Source organism: Octodon degus, unplaced genomic scaffold, assembly GCF_000260255.1.
Source record: "Octodon degus isolate 3935 unplaced genomic scaffold, OctDeg1.0 scaffold00121, whole genome shotgun sequence".
NCBI classification, from domain to species: Eukaryota; Metazoa; Chordata; class Mammalia; order Rodentia; family Octodontidae; genus Octodon; species Octodon degus.
Window position 1 is genome coordinate 1,236,820 of NW_004524697.1, and position 22,177 is coordinate 1,258,996.

Consider the following 22,177-nt stretch of genomic DNA (forward strand, 5'->3'; position numbering starts at 1 on the left):
ATGAATTATAAAGAAACACTGGCAAATCTGCGTAGTAGAAGATTCCTCAGTCCTAAAAAGGAATAAGATACTTATAATGCTATGACATATATGAACATGGAAAACTTCAGGTTAAGTAAAAGAAACAAGACACAAAAGGTTATACATGGGATATTTTCATTTATACGAAGTGTTCAGAGTAAGCAAATCATTATGTATAGAAAGTAGATTAACAGTCATGCATGCACATGGGTGTTGTAGATGTCTAATGAACAGTTTGTTGGGTACAGGGTTTGTTGAGGAATCATGATATGTTCTAGAATTAGATAGTGGTGGTGGTTGTACAACTTTGTGAATACAGTAGAAACCACTAACTGTACCCTGTTAAGTGGTGAATTTTATGGTTATACAAATGGAGGTCCACAACTTAGCTATATAAATAAAGAAGCCATTTATTTCCAAGTATAAATTAAGCGCTAATGAAATAAAAATTCCTATAAAACTATGGAGAGGATAAAGAATCTTCCCTACTTTGCACTAAGAAAATGTAGGAAATATTTATACAGTAGCTGACAACGATCTCTTCAGAGAAAAGTCAAGCCACCTAACTTCTAGCTATTGTTCCTAACCCCTTTTCTCATCCTCCATTATTACTTACCTCTGTGCCCTCTCTCATGATGAGCATACCACAAAGGAGCATCCTTTCACCCCATGGCAGTAGATTGATTCACCTTCAAACTAGACTAAAAGCATCCAGATCCCCGTGGCATATCTGGTCATAGGCTGCTGAAATCATTCATGAAGCTGAGAAGCTTATTTACCAGTCAAACTGTGTTTCTGGTCAGCATCATCACCATCACCTGGCCATCCCAGAAACTGACATGTCTTATTTTGTTCACAAACACTAATACACACCTTTTCCTGTGCACAATATATTACAATGCATTTCCAAAAGCTTGCAACATTTGGACTTTAATTTCATTTTGATTTATAATTATGTGAATGACATAATATATAAATCAAAATAGGCATTTACTGTCATAGGTCATATATAAAATATTAATGTGTTTTACAAAACAAATAAAATATTATCGTTTCTCTAATTCCATTAAAGAGTAAATACATTTAAAGCACTGGGAAGAGTGTTTTTACCTCCAGTTATAAACATGCCAGGAGCACTGGGAACCCAGGCTAAGCACTGTACAGAAGCTGCTGCAGTCGGAAAATTAAACGTTGTTATGCAATAAAGTGATTCAGAATCTATTAGGCGAATTCCATAATGCAAATTAGCCACAAGGAGATAATCAGTAGAGAGTGGGTCCCATTCTAGGGCCGTAACTGGGTCCTCTTCTTCCGTTCCTTCAAGAGATTCAGGTCTCAGAACATGCTTCTGATTTTTGTTACCTATTAAAATATGAGTAAATGTATTTCAAACAAGTCACAGCAATCAGTAATTTAAATCATATTAATTTTCTCCTTGTACACCACCTATCAGAGTGATCCTGAGAATACAAATCTATTTCTTGTGGATATATGAATATACACACATATATATGAATATGTGTATATATATGAATACGAGGGAATTAATTTGTTACAACGAGATTTTTGGGGTTTTTAAAAATTTTTTAGGGAAAGATCTACTGGGTGTTCAGGGTCTCACTACTAGATCGGACTCGCAGTGATTCTCTTATTTACAGCCTTCCAAGAGCTAGGATTCCAGTCGTGCACTACCAAGCCCAGTCTCAGTCACCATCTCAGCAAGCCCTGGGGGTGGGGCCAGTAAGGCAGGCCCAGGGATCAAGCCCCTGGCCCCTGCGTCTGCTTGCAGACACTTCAATCTGCCGAGCTATTTGGCCAGCCCTGTTTGGCCATCCCTAATTCCTTAAAGTACACTTCTGTTTGTAATTGTTTCATCTTTGGAAAGATGAAAGAAGCAGATAAATGATACATTTGATTTTGTTGACAACAAATTTCACTGACACAGAACAGCAGAAAGAGGGAAGCACTTTTTCAAATGGAGAATGTAAGCAGTGATTAAAAGTGCAGAATTTGCATCTAGCTGCCTGGGTCCAAATTTTAGCTCTACTACTTAGTTGAATGAGCTTTGTGATCTTGCACAAGACACATAATCTCTGCGTGTTTCCACTTTTATAAAGGAGAATGTAATATTTAGTATTTTAGGGGCCAGGGAGATGGCTCAGTAGAATAAGCGCTTCCCTGGCAAGCGCAAGGGCCTGAGTTCAATCCCTGGTTCCGGAAAAACAAAATTAGTATTTTAAACATGAAATAGTTTATTGAAGTTCTTAGAACACTGGGATATTTTATAAATAGCATATCAATATTTACTGTAATTACTTTTTCATTTATCATTTATTTAAATTAATAATTCATACCAGCTAACACAATAGTACAAACAGGGAAGCAGAGGAGAGTAATTAAATGAAGAGAGAATCATGAAACCATCTAGTTACTTTTGGAAATTATCTACACTCTGGATACTTGGGACAAAATCCTCTTGTTTGATAAACTACAACAAGATTCTACAAAGTCAGTCCCATCATTCTCAAAGGAGAGACAATGAAACAACTAAATTTAGAGATTTCCAGCTTTAATAAAAGTACCAATTAGTCATCTTATAAACTTTAAAGAAAATGTTTATTCAAAACACATGCACAGAGAATTAAAAGATACCACAGCTTTTTCTGCAAATCTGTAATTACATACTCTTTTCAACACTTCAGATCTTAAATGGGGAGGAACACATCAGTTTTTCTTGCATATACATTTGTAAAGTGAACTGAAAATTATTTCTGGCTTGCAATTACATTTACCAAAATATTTTGTTCTTTAAGTACAATGTTAATTTTTTTAAACTGTATTTAGTATAGGGTCTACAGGGTTTCATTGCACAGATCTGACTTGTATTGATCTTCCTGTTTTCAGCTTCCCAAGTTCTGGGATTACAGGTGCATCCCACCATGCCCAGTCTCAATCACCATCTCAGCGCACCCTGGGGACAGGACCAGCACAGCACACCTACAATGTTAGTTTTAGACAGTCATCTTTTATTTAGAAATCTTGTGTACATAATTATATAAGAAAATTTAAGATTTTATTTATATGCTCAGGAGAAACAACTGTTTCGATAATTAATATCAGAATCAATGTCTTCTGCATAATTTGGAAAGACAGACACAGTGTTACATAGAAATAATGCCATTAGCAACATTTCTAAGATCTAAAAAATGTAAATTTGCTTAATGTGTACTCACAGGATTGTAAACAACTGACCAAAGGCAGGTCAATTTCCACATTCCTACAATGAACATTTTAATAAGAATGTTCTATGATAAGTTTATTCTACAAACACAATTTTCAAGTTGCCATTTCTTTTTTCCTTTGTTTTTTGTTTACTGAGACAGTAGTTTGGGCTGTGAACTTACTATGTTCCTCAGAAAAGCCTTGAACTTGCAGTGATCCTCCCGCTTCATCCTCCCAAGTGCTGGGAATACAGGTGTGCACCACCATGCCCTGCTACATTTTTTTTTCCATCCTGGAATCCTCTAATAAGGAGTTTTCTATGAAATTCAATATTAAATGATGTTTCCTAGGCTGAACTGGAGTGAGGCTTAAAGTCTTACTAAATCACCTATCAAAATTCTCCAACTTTCAACACACAAATAGTGTAGCTTGAAATTAAACATTAAAAATAACTGCTCATGAGACCCTGTACACCCTGTAGACCCTGTCATAAATTCATTAAAAAATAAAGAACAGCTCAATTACATGAGGGCAGTACTCCAGGACTATTTTTAATGCCCAAAGAGACAAAGTCTAGACAGTGAAAAAGAGCTTGAGGTCACAGTTTCCAGCAAGAACATGGAAGACAAAAATCCTAGTTTGTAAGATGGAACTAGAGCCATTTTAGTTCCAAAAACGTTTTGAAGAACATATTAACCCCTCATAAACATTGGAAGCCTGGTAATGCTAATGTTAACTCCAACAGTTTCAAATGCACAATCTAGGCCAGTGTCAGAATTACAAGGTTGGGTTTCTGTCATGATCCATCAGCTCATGTGTAATCAAAAGGAAAATACTAAGATTGTGCATTTCATCTTGTTTGTGCATATTAAATGCTAAATATATCCTATGAAGTGAAAGAAGAAGTCTGTGTTGGCTTCATACAATTTGAACAATAACCTCCACCAGAGGCTGATGCCCTAGTTAAGATGGGGGTCTTAGAGAGGTCCCTCATCCAATATGATTATGTCCTCACAAAAAATAAAATGGGATGCAAACATAGAGCACTAGAGTTCTGCTTCTAGAGGACCAAGAACTCCCAGAAGCTCCACACAAAGTACTGCACCTTTCTTTACTGCCTTCTGGGAAAGCGTGGGCCTGTCAGCACCATATTTCACATACTTTGTCTCACGCATCATAAGACAATAATGTTCAGTTGTTCTAAGCCATCCATTGGGTGCTTTCAAGCATCAGCCTCGTAAGCTAAGATATGAGAGCAACAAGAAAACAACACTGACGACTCAGGCACAAAAGCACACATCACTTTAACAAGTGGATAACTGAGGTATTGGAAAACAATGCCCTTTCCTATAAGCAATATAGCTCAGACTGCCCAAATATTATACTCTCTATTCTGATATAAACCTAGGATACAGAAAATAAAACCATATTTGTTCTTTCTGATTCTTTCTGTGCCAAGATGACTGTACGATAGCTCAAAGTTTTGTCTTAGTTATGTAAGACAATGTTTCTATGTCTTATGGCCTGATACTTCAAAAATGTCTCATAATAAAGCAAGAAAAAAGATCTAGCTAATGAAAACAGACATCTACAATGACAAATCAGGTTTCCACTGTGTAGTGGTTATCATGTTTGCCTTACACAATGACAAATCATGAAATATAAAAAAAGAATGCAGTTTAGAGTGAAATAAAAGAATACTCCTCATAATCTTCAGATCTTTGGGATATATATATATATATATATATATATATATATATATATTTTAGGGAAGGGTCTACAGTTTTCAGGGTCTCACTACCAGATGGGACTCATAGTGATCTGTCTGTTTACAGCCTCCCAAGAGCTGGGATTACAGTCACACACCACCATGCCCAGTCTCAATTGCCCTCTCAGCATGCCCCAGGGCAGGGCCTGCATGGCAGACCTGGGAATTAAACCCTCAGTCCCTGAGCCTGCTTGCAGGTGCTTTAATCCACTGAGCCATCTGGCCGGCCCTTAGATCTTAAGCATCATATATATTCCCCAAAAAGAAAGTATGACCGTTCTGTTAGAACCTTAGGGTGTAGAACAGCCTGAGATCTGAATAAATAGCCAAGACTGCAAAGAAGAAGAGGAACCACAGAGCACACAGCCATTTTCAGTTAACTCCTGAAATTAGACCCAAAATGAGGAGCAGGACAGAGAAGTAATAATCACCTAATCAAAACATGGAAAGTGTATGAACGCTGTTGTTTAATTAATTATAAATCTTTATGATCAGCCCTAAGATACAATCTGACATAAAGAATGTCATGGAGGGAGTGATAGCTTGGGAGTTGGCAACAACAAATTTAAATGAAGCCAGAGGCAATGAATGATTCTTCTTCAAACTGATCTCTAACAAGAGATGACACTGTTCCATGCTGAACTGGTAAATCATAGAAAGAAGAGAGGACATGGGAGAAGAGCAGAAAAGGAGGGTAATATAGAAATGTATGTACAGTATCCAAGTTTTCCTTTCTTTAAAAAATAATATATCCTATTTAAAGTATGTCTAACATATAATGTCCTAACTGGATCAGTATTTCTAAATAAACCTTTTTTAATTTAAGAAAAATTTAAGATTTTACACTTTCTTCTATTCAATGGAAATTCCTTTGTCTTATACTAATGTCAGATAAATTGAATGTAAAATCCTTTGTAAAAGTAATTAACCTGAATCTGAAAAAGCTCTTTTATCTAACCATCTAGACAACCACATGCCAAAAGAAATGGCAGATTATGAAAAACACACTTCCCTAAAGTTGACATACTTACATATGAGGGGGTGAATAATTGAGATTTTTAAAATTTGTAACTATACTTTTTGGTATTGACTACACTACAAAATGAATATAATTTATCAGACACTTTCAGTCAGCTAGACTAATAAGTAGGGGTTCAAAGAGATGTTATCCCAATTAATTCCAGGTTTAAAGCATGAGCCAAGGCGCTGTGGCATCAGAATGGTACAGGAAATATTCTGAAGCACTTCAGTGGGCCATCATCATACCTTCCAGCTGTATGTCCTTAGACATTCAGATTCTTTCTTAATGAAACTGACTGGCAAAGTACTAATGACCTGAAAAGTACTAATAATGGACAAAGGACTGATTTGGATTAATTCAAAGTAAGACTGGGAACGCTGAGTTGAGTGTACTACAATACCTATGTGTAAAAGTTACGTTCAGTGAACTGTTGGCATCTGCTGAATACTGAATAATATTTTCATATCTATCATTTTAAAATTAAAATGTTGTTACTCAGGACTCCATCTATTCCTATAGCTTATAAATGGAATTTCCTCCAAAGGCTCATGTATAAATGACTGATCCCCAGCCAAAGGCACTATCTGGGGACAGTGGACTCTTGACAAGGAGATTTCTCATGTTTTGGGGTCATCAGTGGCTTGCCTTGGAGAGAGGCCATGGGACTCAGGCCTCTCCTCTGCTCTCCTTCACACTCACACGAGGCGAAGGCACCTTCTCTGCCACATGCTCTTGCTTTGCTGCCCTCTGCCACCACAGGCTCAAAGCAACGGAGCCCATCACATTGAAACCTCCAACCAGCAAAAATAAACTTTTCTTATTTTCAAGTTAATTCATGTCAGGTATTTTCTATCACAGCAGAAAACATACTAAAGTGTATGTGTAAGGAAAAAAGTTTATCTGCTTAAAAAATGTAATTTCTTACCAATTTGATTTGAAACTGTCTCATTGCTATTTATTTCTCAATAAAATTATGGGGGGAATGTAATTTAAGAGGCTAGACTAATGGGATTCTTACCTGGCTGGAAAATTGACAGACTCCCATCATTATGACCAAATACAACTTTGCCCTTCTTGTGGGTGTGCCATCGGAACATGCAGACGTCAGACAAAAAGCTATGAGCATCTCTGTGTACAGTCACTCCACTGGCTGGCCCTGAGATGGTCCATATGAACAGGGGGCCTCGGTGGGGAACAAAGGCGACAGCATCCTCTGTGTTCCAGCACCAGCTAAGCGAGGCAGGTGCACCTGGAATGAATTGAACACACGCACATGTTAGCAAGACATGGCATAAGACTGTGCCATTAAATGTTAGTTGCTTTGTAAGTGTCTGAAACAAACTAAAATGGAAGAGTATGTTCATTATTTTAAACCACATTGCTATACTTTCTTTTTTCTTTTCTTTTTTTTTTTTTTTTTGCAGAACCAGAGATTGAACTCAGGCCCTTGTGCGTGCCAGGCAAGCACTTATTCTACTGAGCTATCTCCCCAGCCCCCAGTGCTATACTTTTTTAATTGAGAATTTAATTCATAAAAGTCATCCCAAAGATAACAGTAAGCCTAGGTACAGAATTTTTATTATAAAAAGAAAAAAATCTACTTAATTTTACTATTTTTATTAATTTTATTGAGAAACAAATAGCAATGAGATAGTTTCAAAACCGATTAATAGGATAGTTTCAATAATCAATACACTGCATATTGTTGTCTTCCTAGTGGTTATTCATAGTACAAGAAGCAGACATGATATCCTGTCCAAACACTATTAGTACAAATCTTTCTTCTCATTGAATTAAGAGAAAGTAGCTGTATATCTAGCCTAACTATTGTGTATATACAGATACAAAATGGTCCTTCATTTGTATCCCCTTTTTTTGTTTAGTTTTGTCAGAGGTGGGTAATCTATTGCCATTTAAATATTGTAGGTGCGTGAATTCAGCAAAGTAATCCAATATAGTCCAGTAGTATATAACAGTAGTGGGTTATCCATAGGACTGGCAATGTCAGAAATTGTTGACTTGAGCCCTTTACAGCTCAGCATATTAACATGGCTTTACTTTTCACACCTCATTATTATGCTTTTCTGCTGGATGCTTAAGATCAAGATAAAGCAAGATGTATATAACAAGAAATGTAACTTTTTTTCTGACAAGGTCAGTGAAATCCCCTCAGGATTTAGCCTGAAACCCTGTATTGCAGTTTGTAGATCCTTTGTCAGTGTCAGCTATGTGGATGAGTCATGGTCATTGCTTGACCAATTTGCTCTCTATGAAAGCCTGAGAGATGTTCTACTTAATTTCAAATACTATAAAAATGGTCATGTGCTTTGTATAGTCTCAATGAGAGTCTTGCATTTCAATAGACTACCTTAAAAACACATACTAATTCATTGTATGTTTCTCAATAGGACCTTATCTAGATATCCTATGCATGCAAGGTAATATAGGACAAAATTTATTAAAGATCTTAAATGTCAACTGAGGTAAGAGATACTAAGTGTATGAAGAGATAAATGCAACTAAAGATTTAATAAAAATTGACCTAATTTGACAATTTAGGGCTGAGGATATAGCTGAGCAGCTCAGTGCCTGCCTGAGAAGCACAAGGTCAAGAGTTAAAGTCCTGATACAAAAAAGGAAAGGAAAGGAAAGGAAAGGAAAGGAAAGGAAAGGAAAGGAAAGGAAAGGAAAAAATAAATCTTTGTCTTTTTAGTTTAAGATTTAAATCCTAGTTTTGCCTCATGCCCTAAACAAATTACATTCTCTCTCTAAACCTATTTCCTCATCTCTAAACTAGAGATAATAATAAATTAGCTGACCACCTGTTTCACATGAACATTCTGAAATGAAAGTTCTATAATGTATATAAGAGTACCTTTTCAAATACATGATGAAATTCAGGCATTAATTATTAATGCTCTTGCTACTGTTGTAATTAAATAAATTACATAAAATAAAATATTATACTAAGCTTATGAAGGAGATATTATGGAATCTTGCAACATAGATTCAATCACTGCATCAGAATCATCAAGTTCAATACATCAGATCACATGGAGTTGGGTCCAGGAATCCACTGTTAACAGATTTCTACAGATGATTTTGGAGCAGCACAAATAAGGAATCACGGGATTACTGCCATGAAAGGAAATTGGGGCTCAGTTATACTTTGAAGGAGATGTAGAAATTAAATATATTGAGGGAAAGTATTCCAGAAAAGAAAAGGTATGAATAAAGGATTAGTTTTGAAATATATTGGTTTACAGTAAGTGCAGGTTATACAGTCTATGTGCTCCAAGATGAAGAAAATGGAGGACTAACTGCTGAGTTCAAGAGACTGACACATAATGGAGCACCACAAATATTTGATGAGTGTAAGACTGAGTGAGTCCACGGACAAAGGCTACAAAATACCTTATGCAATTTTTGGAAGTTCTGACAAAAGAGTTCCCTCAACAAGAAGAGAGTTATTTCGTATAGGTGAAATCACCATAGCACAAGTCTAAGACTTCAAGATAGGGTAATTAAAATTGTAATAACTAAAAGTAGTCATAATTTTTGGCAAATAACATACAAGGATTTCAATCATCAAACTAATACATTTTGGAAACTATGAGAAAGTTATTAAGAACCTTATAAAATTTTTAAAGGAAAGGTAAATGATATAAACATCACCAAAATTTAATGAAAACTTATTTAAATGAATATTTAATTCAGAAAGCCAGCACACACACTGCTAATGAACTAAAAAAAAGTTATCTATCAAAAATGATGTGAAAATAAATGATGATAAAACACCGAGTAAACTAAGTGAAGACAGAATAATATGTTAGCTAATCTGTACTTTCCCCATTGCATTTAGAAAATATGCAGATTATACACTGAGAGACTCATTTCGGGTTCTGTGCTACAACTTTTATGAAAACAATGACTACTATGTATTTTTAGTTTTTTTTAACATAAAATATAAAATAAATTTAAGGAGAACTTTTAAAATTTAAAATCAATCTCCCAGTACTCTGAAAGGCTGAGGCAGCACAAGCTCATGTCTATCCCAGAATGCACAACCCGGTGACTGAGCAAGCCTGACTCAAAATTCACAGGTTTTATTTTAAACTTTTGAGATAAAGTTACCCTACGTATACCAGGCTGGGTTTGAACCTGTGATCCTTCTGCTTCTGCATCCCAGAGTGCAGCATGTTCCAGGCATGTCCCACCACACTCAACTCTAGCAGGAAATTCTTTTTTTAGATGAAATTATACATAAGGTCATGGAGGCATCAGATATGTGAATAATATTGTCTATGTATGTTATAGATTTTAATGTACTAGTGTACAGGGTAGCCTTGTTACTAAGAAAACATTTTCTAGTTGTTGCACTAATTTTGGAAATTTTATCTTATATTTAAATGCCCATGATATCCCAGTATTGACTACATTTTAATCATATGTTCTGAGTATAATTACTTTGTGACTTTTTTTTGATTTTGTTCACATACACAGGAGTCTCAATGTGATTGTATTTTTAGGTGTTATTATGAGAAAATGTCAAAACATTACTTTAAAACCCAAACAATTAAAACTAATAATGCTTAAGATAAAAACCCTTTCATTCAGTAAAGCAGGTCTGTTCTGAATGTACCTTTGGTATTGTCAAGTTTGGCAGCGACTTTCTGTTCTGCAACATTCCAGATAATCACTACATTATCAGCACTTCCACTTGCAAACAGATCCGGGTTATGTGGACACCAGGAGATCGCAGTGATGGTTTTTTTGTGTTCAGACATAATCGCACGAAGTTTGAATTCATTGTAACGGTGATCCAACTAAAACAAAACGCACAAATAAAACACTTTGGGGCCCCCTTGTGGATAAGATACCATCATTAAAAATCAATTATATAACTCAAAAGCAAGACAGATGAGAATTAATTCACCTAATAATGATATGAAAACATTTCAAGCTTGGGTCTACCTTCTAGTATAGTCAATCAGATGAAAGAGCCCACTTAGAAAAAAAATCAATGACATTTAGTAAAAATGGTTTACATTGAAACATACATAAATATTACAGTTTAATTACATTTTCCATAAGTTGTATCTTTTTATCAGTGTCAAAAACCTTAATTTTTTTTTCATTTTCTTTTTTTTTTTTTTTTTTTTTTTTGCAACTTTTCACTTTGTCTGAATAAAAATGAATTAGGTAAAGAAACTCAACAGCTCATCTTTGTATTATCAAGATGTCCGAAGCTTCCAAAGCAGTGATATCACTGACCACATTTGAAAATGTTACAGCATTTTGGAAAGGACATTATGTTGTGTTTGCATGTGTAAGTGGATGACATAGTAATCAGTCTTATTTACTGTACTGATTACTCTTTGTACATTAGATTTTATTTAGAGTATATTTTCATAAGTAATATTCATCTTGTTTGTTGTTGAAGTTGGTCTTTGTGGTAGAGTGACAACTGGTAACACCCATCTGAGCCGAACCAGTGTGGTGCTGGCTGTGGGAAGCCCATCTGAGGATTGCTGCCAGCGGCACAAAGGGGAGAGCTGGAGAAGAAGAAGAGAAGCTGCTAGGAATTGTTGGCTTTCATGGGGCTGTTGGTTCTCCTTGTAGTGTTGGCTTTCCTGATATGAATGCCGCTGTTCTCACTGCTGAAGGAGCTCAGGACCTTGTGTTCACTGAGAATGGCTGCAGTTTATTTTGGGGGAGTTTCAGTCCTTATTTTGAGCATTGTTCAATAGCTTGTCATGCTGGCTTTCCTGATACGAACTCAGCTGTTCTCATCAACAGAGGCACTTGGGACCTCACTGTTGCTGAGGATGGCTGTGGTACTTTTTAGGGGAGCTCTGGTTCTTTGAGCATTGCTTCCTGGCTCCAGAGCAGATCCCTCAGCCTGCAGGCACAGGTCCTTCAACCACCTGACACAGACTTTCTAGCTTCCACCACTGATCTTTGGGCCTTCCCAGCGCAGATCCATGAAACAGGCCTGCATGAGACATTGTCATGGGCTCTAGGCCCCCAGGTGGGCTTGTGGCTGGCTTTGTCGTGGACTCTAGGCCTTTAGCTGGACTTATGCAGAACATTGCCATGTGATTCAGGCCTTCAGCTTGATCTTTTGGTCTTTAGTGTGTGGACAGATTTCCTGCACTCTCTTTTCATATGATTCTTTGGGTGACTATTACAAAATGATCTAATAATTATGCATCCTGTATATAATTATGCATCCTGTATATAATTGTCTCCCTTGTAAACCCTTGATGACAACAGTCTTTTTCCCTTTTGAATCTTTCGACCTAATGCAAGTTTTAGAAATCACTATATTAATAGTACACCAACTTTTTAGCTATACAATTGTAGAAATGCCATGCCAATGTGACCTTGCCAGCCCTTGTGATCATCACATTGCTATCTCACCAGACTAATTTGATGTGCTGAGATTTTGTTCACTCTGAGTTTGTTTCTCTAATCAGAAAACAATTTGTCTGAGGCTGGGGAGATGGCTCAGTAGAATAAGAGCTTGCCTGGCAAGCGCAGGGGCCTGAGTTCAATCCCTGGTTCAGCAAAAATAAATAAATAAATAAAAATAAAAGTGACTCCTTTTTGGGGGCCTGCCCCTTAGCTCAGTTCTTTAAGTGGCTGCTTCAACAAAGCAGTCAGGCTCAGGTTGCTGTGGTTCGATCCCCACAACACAAGACAGCCAGTCATGCCTTGAAGGCATTCGGTGCAAAAAAAAAAAAAAAAAAAAAAAGAAAACAATTTGTCTGTCCCAGCCTTATGCTTGGCTGTTCCACTAGACGCTAATGGTGGCCCTGCTGATCTGCTCACGACTATTCATTCACCTATTCAGGTCTGAATTTAGAAGGACCTCTAATGAGAAATGTTTTCAGATTGTTGTATCTAAATTCACAACTGTCCCAAAAGCCTATTCAGTGACTTTATTTATGACCTATTGTATAACCTTTTTAGAAGTCATTTCTTTGTGAAACTTACTTTGTTTTCATACTGGGGTTTGAACCCAGGGTGGCTATACCACTGGGATACACTGTCAAGCTTTTCAATTTATTTTCTTTTGAGACAGGGTGTCCATAAATTGCCCACCCTTGCACTGAGACTCCTATTGTTTTGTTTCAGGTCTCTAGCAGGTATATGACCCTGCACTTGACACTGTTTCTACTTATTTATCAGACTGTGCACTCTGCTCTGATTAAGAATGTAGGTTTTATAAGCAGACTTTGGTGTTTTATGTATTTTTTTCATATTTCCATTTCAAGTGTCAAGTAATATCTGTTCAATAAAAGAGATTCAGTTGATACTGAAAGAAAAAAAGGCTTACATTATGGTTTTTCATTAAGTACCTTCTAAATTTTGCTTTACAAATAATGCTAAAATTAAAACCTTTGTATATAAGACTTTAATTAATCTGATTATTTTAAAAAGTTTTCTCTTTCAAGACTGGGGAGATACCTCGGTGGTCTAAGCACCTGTCTAGCAAGTGCAAGGTTCCGAGTTTGATCCCTGGTACCACATGCTATGCCACACACCTGTAATCCCAGCACTGGGGAGGCTGAAACAGAAGGATCACTATGAGTCTGAGCTGTGTAGTGAGACCAGGTACCAAATAATTAAATAAATTAATGATTATTTTTAAAAATGTTCTCTTTCATAATTTGTTTTTCTTTTTGTAACTTTGGGTACTCTTGAACAGCTTTGATGGTAACATCATTACAGACAACCAGTACTATTGCTATTTTAATCTAATTCATATTGCACCAGTAGCAATTTTAAGTTAGTCTATTTCAATATATAATTGTATTTGCTATATACTTAGAAAAGATTTTTAGATTTTTAGTTATTCAAAAATTTTAATGCCCTGTGGTAGATACTGTTAAGGTATGTAACAGAAAAGCCTGATGTGTATGATAGAAATTCAGAAAACTCTATACACAAAATAAATGTTAGATAGGTCATCCACCATAAAGTCACCTTCATTGACTTTCTCATACATATTACTCATATAGTATCTGTAATCATAATATAGGACATTGAGTTACTTGTGGGGATTAATTTGTTAACAGATTCCTGTTATATTTATAATACTTTTTATTAGACTGTTCTGTTACGTTAACAATAATAAGTAATAAATTACTGTTAGAGTACTTTGATACAATTATTGGTGCATTAAAACTGAATGGCCAAAGAAAGGATTTAATGTCAATTAAATATATCATTTAATAATTTAGAAAAACCTGATGATACATCAAAATCATTTTCTGAATATAATAGGTTATCAGACTTTGACAATAACATGTACAAGAGGAAGAGGAAGAGAAAGAAGAGGAGGAGGAAAAGAAGAGGAAAGAAAACAAAAAAGAAACAAGGTCTTACAGTGGGTGCTGTAATGAATTGTCACTTGAATTTATTGTATTAGCTCCTACATCAGAATAAATGTTAGTTTGTTTCAGTGTTTGACATGAGATTTCTCTGAAAAAGTTTATAATGTTAATCTCCCCAAATACTTGTTATTAAATACCATCGTAAGATTTCAGATGCATGCAAACTTAAAAATATTGTGTCCTTCATGTATCACCTCAGCTTCATATCAACTTTCCTTTTTGAGAGGAAGTTTCTCTCACTTGATAAGTTTCTCTTCTTTAGGGAAGAATTAAGACAATATTGCCTTAAGATTAGGGGAGAAATTTTATACAGGGGAACGAGGATTAAGAAGCATGGAAGTACATGCAGAGAGGACAGGACATACATGAGAGCAAGAAGAGGGCACTGGAATGGCATGACATTGCCTACACATCCGAGGGATGGCGGGAACGAGCATGAGCCCTCCTGAAATCACACCTTTATTGTCAGGTATTTCCAGTCTTAATGAGCACACTACAAAAGACTTTAGTCTATGTTGTAAAAACAGAATTCTTTTATGAATAAATATTGCTTCTTAAATATTGAATACACTATAGCAATGAAAATGTAATGAAAAGGCTTTTTTTTTCCTTTTTGGTGGTACCAGAGATTGAACTCAGGACCCTGTGCTTGCCAGGCAGGCCCTTACTTTATGAGCTACCCCTTCGGCCTGAATGAAAAAGGCTTTTACTTCAGAATAAAACAGTCTTTTACTCAACTGAAGTGAGGTGATGTTTCAAGATTTTTAAAATTAGTTTTAAAAGTAGTTTAAAGGTAGTAAATCTCATTCAAGACACTAAATGTGTCTATGAAATTTTACAAATATACAAGTTTTAGTAATTCAAAACAGTAATAAAAGAAAATGAGAGAAGACTAAAAATTTAAGATTTCTCGAAAGCACGTGTTAATATTCAATCATATATCCCATCTTGCATAACTATATCTGTTAATATGAGCAACAGATTTGACAATTAAAATAGATAATATATCAATCACTGTTGGTGAGATATTCTTGTTTTGAAAATCTGTAACATGTGCATTGCTATATATTACCCTGTTTCTGTCTTTGCTTTTGTTTTTCTTGCTCTTGTTTTTATTCTTCAAAATAAATTATTAAAAAAGTTAATAGGACAAAAGTGTAAATAAAAACAAAACAGCAATAACAAAAAAAGCAAAATTGAGTGTGACTTATTTCTAATAAATGGAAATGTATAGAGACAGTCCATTTCATGAGATCTTTCAACAATAAGGAAGGTGAAAAAGAAGAAATTTTAAAAAGCATTTGCGCACTTCAGCTGAAATCTAAGAGATGGGAAAGTGTTCTCCAAATAGGCAATTGAGACGAAGTGAAAAATCAGTGAGAGCAAAGGCAAGACCTGAAAGAATCTGAGATATTTTGAATGCTCAACTGTTTTACTATATTTACCATACATAGTGAAAGAGATAGAGGCAGATGACCATGAAAGACCTTGTAAGTCACGCAGCGAAGTCTAGATGTGAAATGACGAAACAGCAATATGGAATTGATAATTTTAAAATTTAGATTTTCATTATATATGATTGATTATGCTTCAGGAATTATAGGGAACCAAATTAGAAATTAAGGTGCTGGGGAGATGGCTCAGTGGAATAAGCACTTCCCTGGCAAGCACAAGGGCCTGAGTTAATCCCCAGTTCTGCCAAAAACAAACAAACAAAAAAACCCCACCCACCAAACAAACAACATCAACAAAAAGAAATAAAGAAATTATTAAGCAAACACTGCAGTAGATCAGGTGAAAAGGCTATAAAGAAGATATGAAACACCAAATATGCGAATCACTCTTGGTTAGTACAGAGTCATAGATGACTCGTGTATGTGCTTAGAGGAAAATGCAGCAATGACTTCAGACTTTTAGCTCTGTTTGCAGAGCAAGGCTGGACTTAGATTACGGCTCCTCTCTATGGAAATATTCAAGGGGTCACTGGCTCTCTGAATTGGGACCTGGTAAGAGATGACAAAGTGGAGCTAGGAGAGACAGTAGTTATAAAGGTTTTTCTGTAAGGGGCTGGGGAGATAGCTCAGTAGCATAAAGGGTTTTTCCTCAAGACTATTCCTAAATACATCTGCCCTAATTTTAATATAATAATCTCTAGTGTACTATCCACTCTCTCTAGCTGGTGAAATTTTTTCACATCAATTTTATCAATAATTTAATAATACGGTATAAGCATACTGTAAATGTTTTTAAAACACAATATAGTAAAAACACAAAGTAGAAAACACAAACATTAAATTGTAGCATTATGTTTCTCATGAGACAATTAAATATTAATTAAATATTACTTATACAATTAAAAAATAAGAAAAAGTAATATTTACCTGATAAATATAGATAGCCAGAGTCGCACAATAGGCAAACCTGTCTCCACTGGCAGCACACACATCCTTGTTCCATGGCTGGCATCCAGCAGCCAGCAAGCCCACTTGCCTTACTTGGGACATATTTGCCTTGAAAAAATGAAGTTGAGGGAATATCAATTATTCTTATTTGACATTTTGTTATTTGATCACAACTTTACATGTCATTTCTAATCCTTATCTTTATGCCCTGAAAAAAAAGTTTTACTATTCCTATTAATCTTAGCTTTCATTTTTAGAGTTAAAATTCTCAAATCTATTATAACATCAAGGCAGTTCATTTAATGTAGAGAAGCAAAAGATCATAAAATGCCTTTTATGATCTTTTGCCGAGTGACATATGATATTCAGGCGAAGGTTGGGCATGAGGAGAAAGTTCTTATCTAAAGAGTCTAAGTATCATTGACAAGGGTCATTCCATGTTGGCAGATTGAGGAACTTGCCAGAAAAACTGAAATAGTTGTTTTCTGTGGAATATAAGTTCTGAAAACTGGCAATTTGCTTAAAGCAGTGAATTCAAATTTTAAACACTACTGGCCAGTGTTGCAAGGCCTCAGCCCTCAGTCATAGAACTTCGTGAATTTTACAATGACTTTTATCCTCAGAGAAACTATCTGAGGTACAGAAGGCTAATAAACAGTAACAAGTACAGAAGGTTAATAAATACTGCTTGTTGCTCAGAGGAAAAAGAAGAAAGGCGGAAGCCAGTTTCTACTTGAATTAAAATTGATTTCGTGAGTTGAAGGGTTGAAGACAAGCAAACAAGGGTTGCAGACAAAGCAGACTATACAGTGCAGCAGAGGCCAGGACTGAGATGGAGGAAATGAGAAAAGTTTTATGTCTGACACTTACTTTTCTAGTCCGTTTTAGTTTTTGTACATAATATCAGGGTTCTAACCCCATTATTTTGCAGGTGGATATCTAGTTTTCTCAGCACTATTTGTTGAAAAGATTAGTATTTCCCCCATTGAATGGGCTTAGCTTTCTGGTTAAATAAACACTGACCACAGATGCAGAGGAACATACATGGAATCTGTACTCTATTCCATTGTATTTATCTTGAATATTAAATCTTCAAATACATTATCATGAAATGTGTTACCATTTTTTATGCATTTAAATTGTTGTTGGGGTTTATGGTTTTCATTGGCTGTCTTTCATTGCTGTGGTTAAGCTAATGTGTATTTTATTCTTTTTGATGATATATATTTAGTCTTTTTGAGACAGGGTTTCACTGTGCTGTTCAGGCTGACCTTGAACTCACTCTGTAGCCCATTCTGGCCTTAACTCAGGACAGTCTTCCTGCCTCAGTATCCCGAGTGCTGGGATAGCAAGCATGTGCCACATGCTCAGCTTTTCTGCTATTTAAATCAAACTGCTTTATTGATGTGTATAACAGCAACTAAAGTTTTATGTTTAGTTTGTATCCTTCTCTAACTTAATTAATTCCTAATAATTTTGCTGAATTTTTATCCTTTTCAACATCACCATCACAAAACATACGCATACCTGAAATCATTAAGTTGTACACCTTGAATATCTACTTTATTTTCTATTTTGGTTATAACTTCTAATACTGTTTTGGATAGAACTGGGGAAAGTAGGTAAATTGTCCTCTTCCTGAACTCACAGGAAAAGCTTTCACTTATGCATCATTGGCTGTTGATTGTATCATTCACTTTTATTGTTTTCAGGAAGTTTTTCATTTCTTTTCTATATTAATTTATCAAGAAAGAAATAGCAATGAGACAGTTTCCAAACAGGTTAGTAGGACAGCTACAATAATTAATACATTGGATATGGTTGTCTTCATAGTAATTATTCATAGTACAAGATACAGACATGATATCTTGTCGAAACACTATTAGTACAAATCTTACTTCTCATTGAATTAAGAGAAGGTAGCTGTATATCTGTCCTTTTTGTATATACAGATATATATTTTTTCACTATAAATTGGTCCTTCTTTTATATCTGCCTTTTTGTTTACATTTGTCAGAGATGGGTTCATTATCTGACAAATGGTTCACTGCCATTCAAATATTGTAGGTGTGTGAATTCATCAACATTGTCCAATGTAGTCCAGAATCCATAATAGTAGTGGGTTATCCACAGGCCCGGCAATGTCAGAAGTTGTTCATTTCTAGTTATTGAATGTTTTCATTATGAAATAGGGATGACAATTACAAAAATTTTTTTCTAAACATTGGGATAATCATGTATATTTTTTCCTTTTACCTTTAAATGTGGTATATTACACTCACTAATCTTATCATCATTGTCAAAACCATCAAAAAATCTAATATTTTTGTTGAGGATTTTTACAATGATGATGATAAGCATATTATATGTAATACTTTCTGGTTTTTTAGTATCTCTGACTTTGGAATCAAGGGGTATTCCAGATGTGTTCAGAAATTTTCATTCACTTTAATTTATTTTAGAAATTGAAATAGGATTGGTACTCATAAAGATTTATAATTCACTAGTGAAGGATTCAGGCCCATTTGTAAGGACCTTTGTAAGGAGGACTTCTCCTTGTTAATTCTAACTTTCTTATTAATTATGGAACTATTTAGACTTTTCTATTTTTTCATTGCATCATCTTGGTTGGTTCTGTTTTTCTAGTAATTTGTTTATTTCTTCTATCTAATCTGCAGCACATACTTATTTTTAGTAATGCTTTATAAACTTTATATTGAATCTGTTGTAATATCCCTATTTTCAATTGTGATTATAATTGGAGCCTAGTGTTCTTCTTGTCTATCCACTGTTTTCCACAGTATCAACCATTTTTAATTTTTCTAAAAATAAACTTTTGGTTTCATTGATTTTTCTATTGATATTTTAATCTCCATTTCATTTAGCTTTGCTATACTATTACATCCTCTTTTTTGCTAGATTTTAGTCCATTCTTTTGTATTTTCTTTTATTCTTTAAAAAAATTTCCCTTTTTCTCGTTTCTAGATGGTTGACATGAGATATCTGTAGTTATTTTATGTACATGCTTATAAGCATAAATTTATCCATTAGCACTGCATTCATGTGTCCCATTAAGTTTGGATATATTGTGCTTTTGTTTTCCTTTATTTCTAACTATTTTCTATTTGCCCTTGTTGTTTCTTCCTTTATCAGTTGATGAAGAGTGTATAGTTTAATTTTGACAAATTTAAGAATTTTCCAATTTTCTTCCTTTTCCTGACTTCTAACTTTATCTCACTATGGTTAGAGAAGATACATTGGGGAACATCTTTTAAAATTGATAGAGCTATAATCTGTGGCTTACTATATTTTCTATACTTAGCTATGTCCCATGTGTACCTGAGAAGATTGTGTATAGAATTAATTAAGAACATTCTATGTACATGCTGTTAGATCTAGTTGGATTAATTTGTTCATTACTAATATCTTCTTACTGATCTTTGTTCTGGTTGTTCCTATTATTGAGCTTCAACTACTGAATTCTCTACTATTATAAAGCTATTTTTCCCTTCAACCAAGTCAGTTTTCCCCCACGTTTTGATGGAATCTTTTTTTTTTTTTATTTTTTATTTTTCAACAAATAATACACTGCATATATTCTTCTTAGTGGTTAATTGCTGTAAAAGATGCGGACTTGAGATCCTATTTACAAACACCATTAGAACAAATCATTCTATTCATTAACAGAATGTAACTATATATCTATCCCAACCACTTTGAATACACAGATACAAAATGGACATTCATCGGTATACCCCATTTTTCTAAGTTCTGTTATTGAATATTATAGGTGTGTAAACTCAGCAAAATATTCTAAAAGAGTCCAGTAACCCATATTAGCATTGGGTCTTCTGTTTAACTGGCAATGTCAGAAATTATTGACCTGAGTCCCCCACAGCTCAACTTAACAGCATGGCTTTATTTCTTATAATTTCGTCTTCATACTTTTCTGCTGGATGGTTAAGACCAACGTAAAGCAGGACCTATGCAACAAGAGTTGTAGACCAAAATTAGAGAAAAAGGAGGGATACAAGGAAAGCCAACATTTTGGCCCTAGCCTTCTAAGGTCAATTAAGACTCAGGACATATGAGAACCTGTACTGTAACGTCATGTACCTCGGTAGTGTCCCAAATTTTCTAATCAAGAAGATTATGGGGCCAAAGAGGAAAGTGATCGATGACATAGAGTGGGCCTAAGGAGAGTCACATGGGGAGAAGACACTCTCTCAGGCTTTCACAGAGAGCACATTGGCCAAGCATTGGCCGTGACTCATCCACATGGCTGCACTGATAAAGGTTCTACAATCTGAGGTACAGGATCTCAGGACAAATCCTGAGGGCATTTCACTGACCTTCTCAGACCAAAAAGCTACAACTCTTGTTGCATAGGTCCTGGAATCTTTTTTAAAATCAGATTTTATTGGTATACTTTAGATATACACAATAATCACATTCATCATAGAGATTTTGTACCTGGGTGTGACATAACTTGATGTTTTTCCCATTTCCCTATCCTCCCTAATAGTGTCTTATTAGGTACAAAAATGTTTATAATTATATCTTTTTTTTATAATTATATCTTTTGTGTATCAAATTTTAAAAATTGTATACTGTCCTTTCCTCCCCCAGCATATTTTTTATTTAAAGTCAAATTTACTCGTATTATATAATCATCCTACTTTATTTTGGTTACTGTTTGAAGTAAATAGTACATATTTTGTTAGACTTATATATACATATTTAATTTGAGAAGAAACAGTGACTTTGTTTCTGACCCTGCATCACTATCTTCAAATTGTCTTCTATTGTGTTTTGTAATTTTTTGTAACAGGTGGACATGCTGTAATCATGTTAAAGGAAATGCTTTACATAGTATCTTAGCAATAAAATGTCACTGTATAGAGACTGGAAAGCAGTCTATAGCCTTGTTACTAAGTTTCAGTTTTGGGATGAATGTGTACCCTTGACCAGTTCTTCTCAGCTATCAGCACTACCGCTGCCATACTTCTCAGGTAGAACCAGATGGCTGGGGGGATGTTTTCCTTTCTGTGGATAGGCAGGTGTCTGATAAACAACATCTCATAAAAGCATGGAAATATATCCATGATTGGTTTTCCTGATGTGTGTAACATTAAGGTTTTTCTACAATGTGTCTCTATCTCACATGCAACTGAAAATGTAGACTGGCTACTACAACCTTTGCTGGAATATTATGTTCATATTTTTTGTTTTTGTGCTTTTTTTTTTTTTTTTTTTTTTTTTTTTTGGCGGAACCGGGGATTGAACTCAGACCTTTGCACTTGCCTGGGAAGTGCTTATTCTACTGAGCCATCTCCCCGGC

The 22,177-nt window shown here is 35.1% G+C and overlaps 1 protein-coding gene across 1 annotated transcript in view; it reads right to left on the bottom strand.

The window, feature by feature from the left end:
- Wdr17 (WD repeat domain 17) overlaps nucleotides 1–22,177 on the bottom strand; it is a 75,144-nt gene that overhangs the window by 49,804 nt on the left and 3,163 nt on the right. Inside the window, exons 2-5 of the mRNA XM_004640248.1 lie at nucleotides 16,816–16,944; nucleotides 10,675–10,858; nucleotides 7,051–7,281; nucleotides 1,132–1,383 (exon numbers count right to left, since the gene is read on the bottom strand). Of these exons, the coding sequence (XP_004640305.1) occupies nucleotides 1,132–1,383; nucleotides 7,051–7,281; nucleotides 10,675–10,858; nucleotides 16,816–16,944 (796 nt within the window). The remainder of the gene's footprint in view (nucleotides 1–1,131; nucleotides 1,384–7,050; nucleotides 7,282–10,674; nucleotides 10,859–16,815; nucleotides 16,945–22,177) is intronic.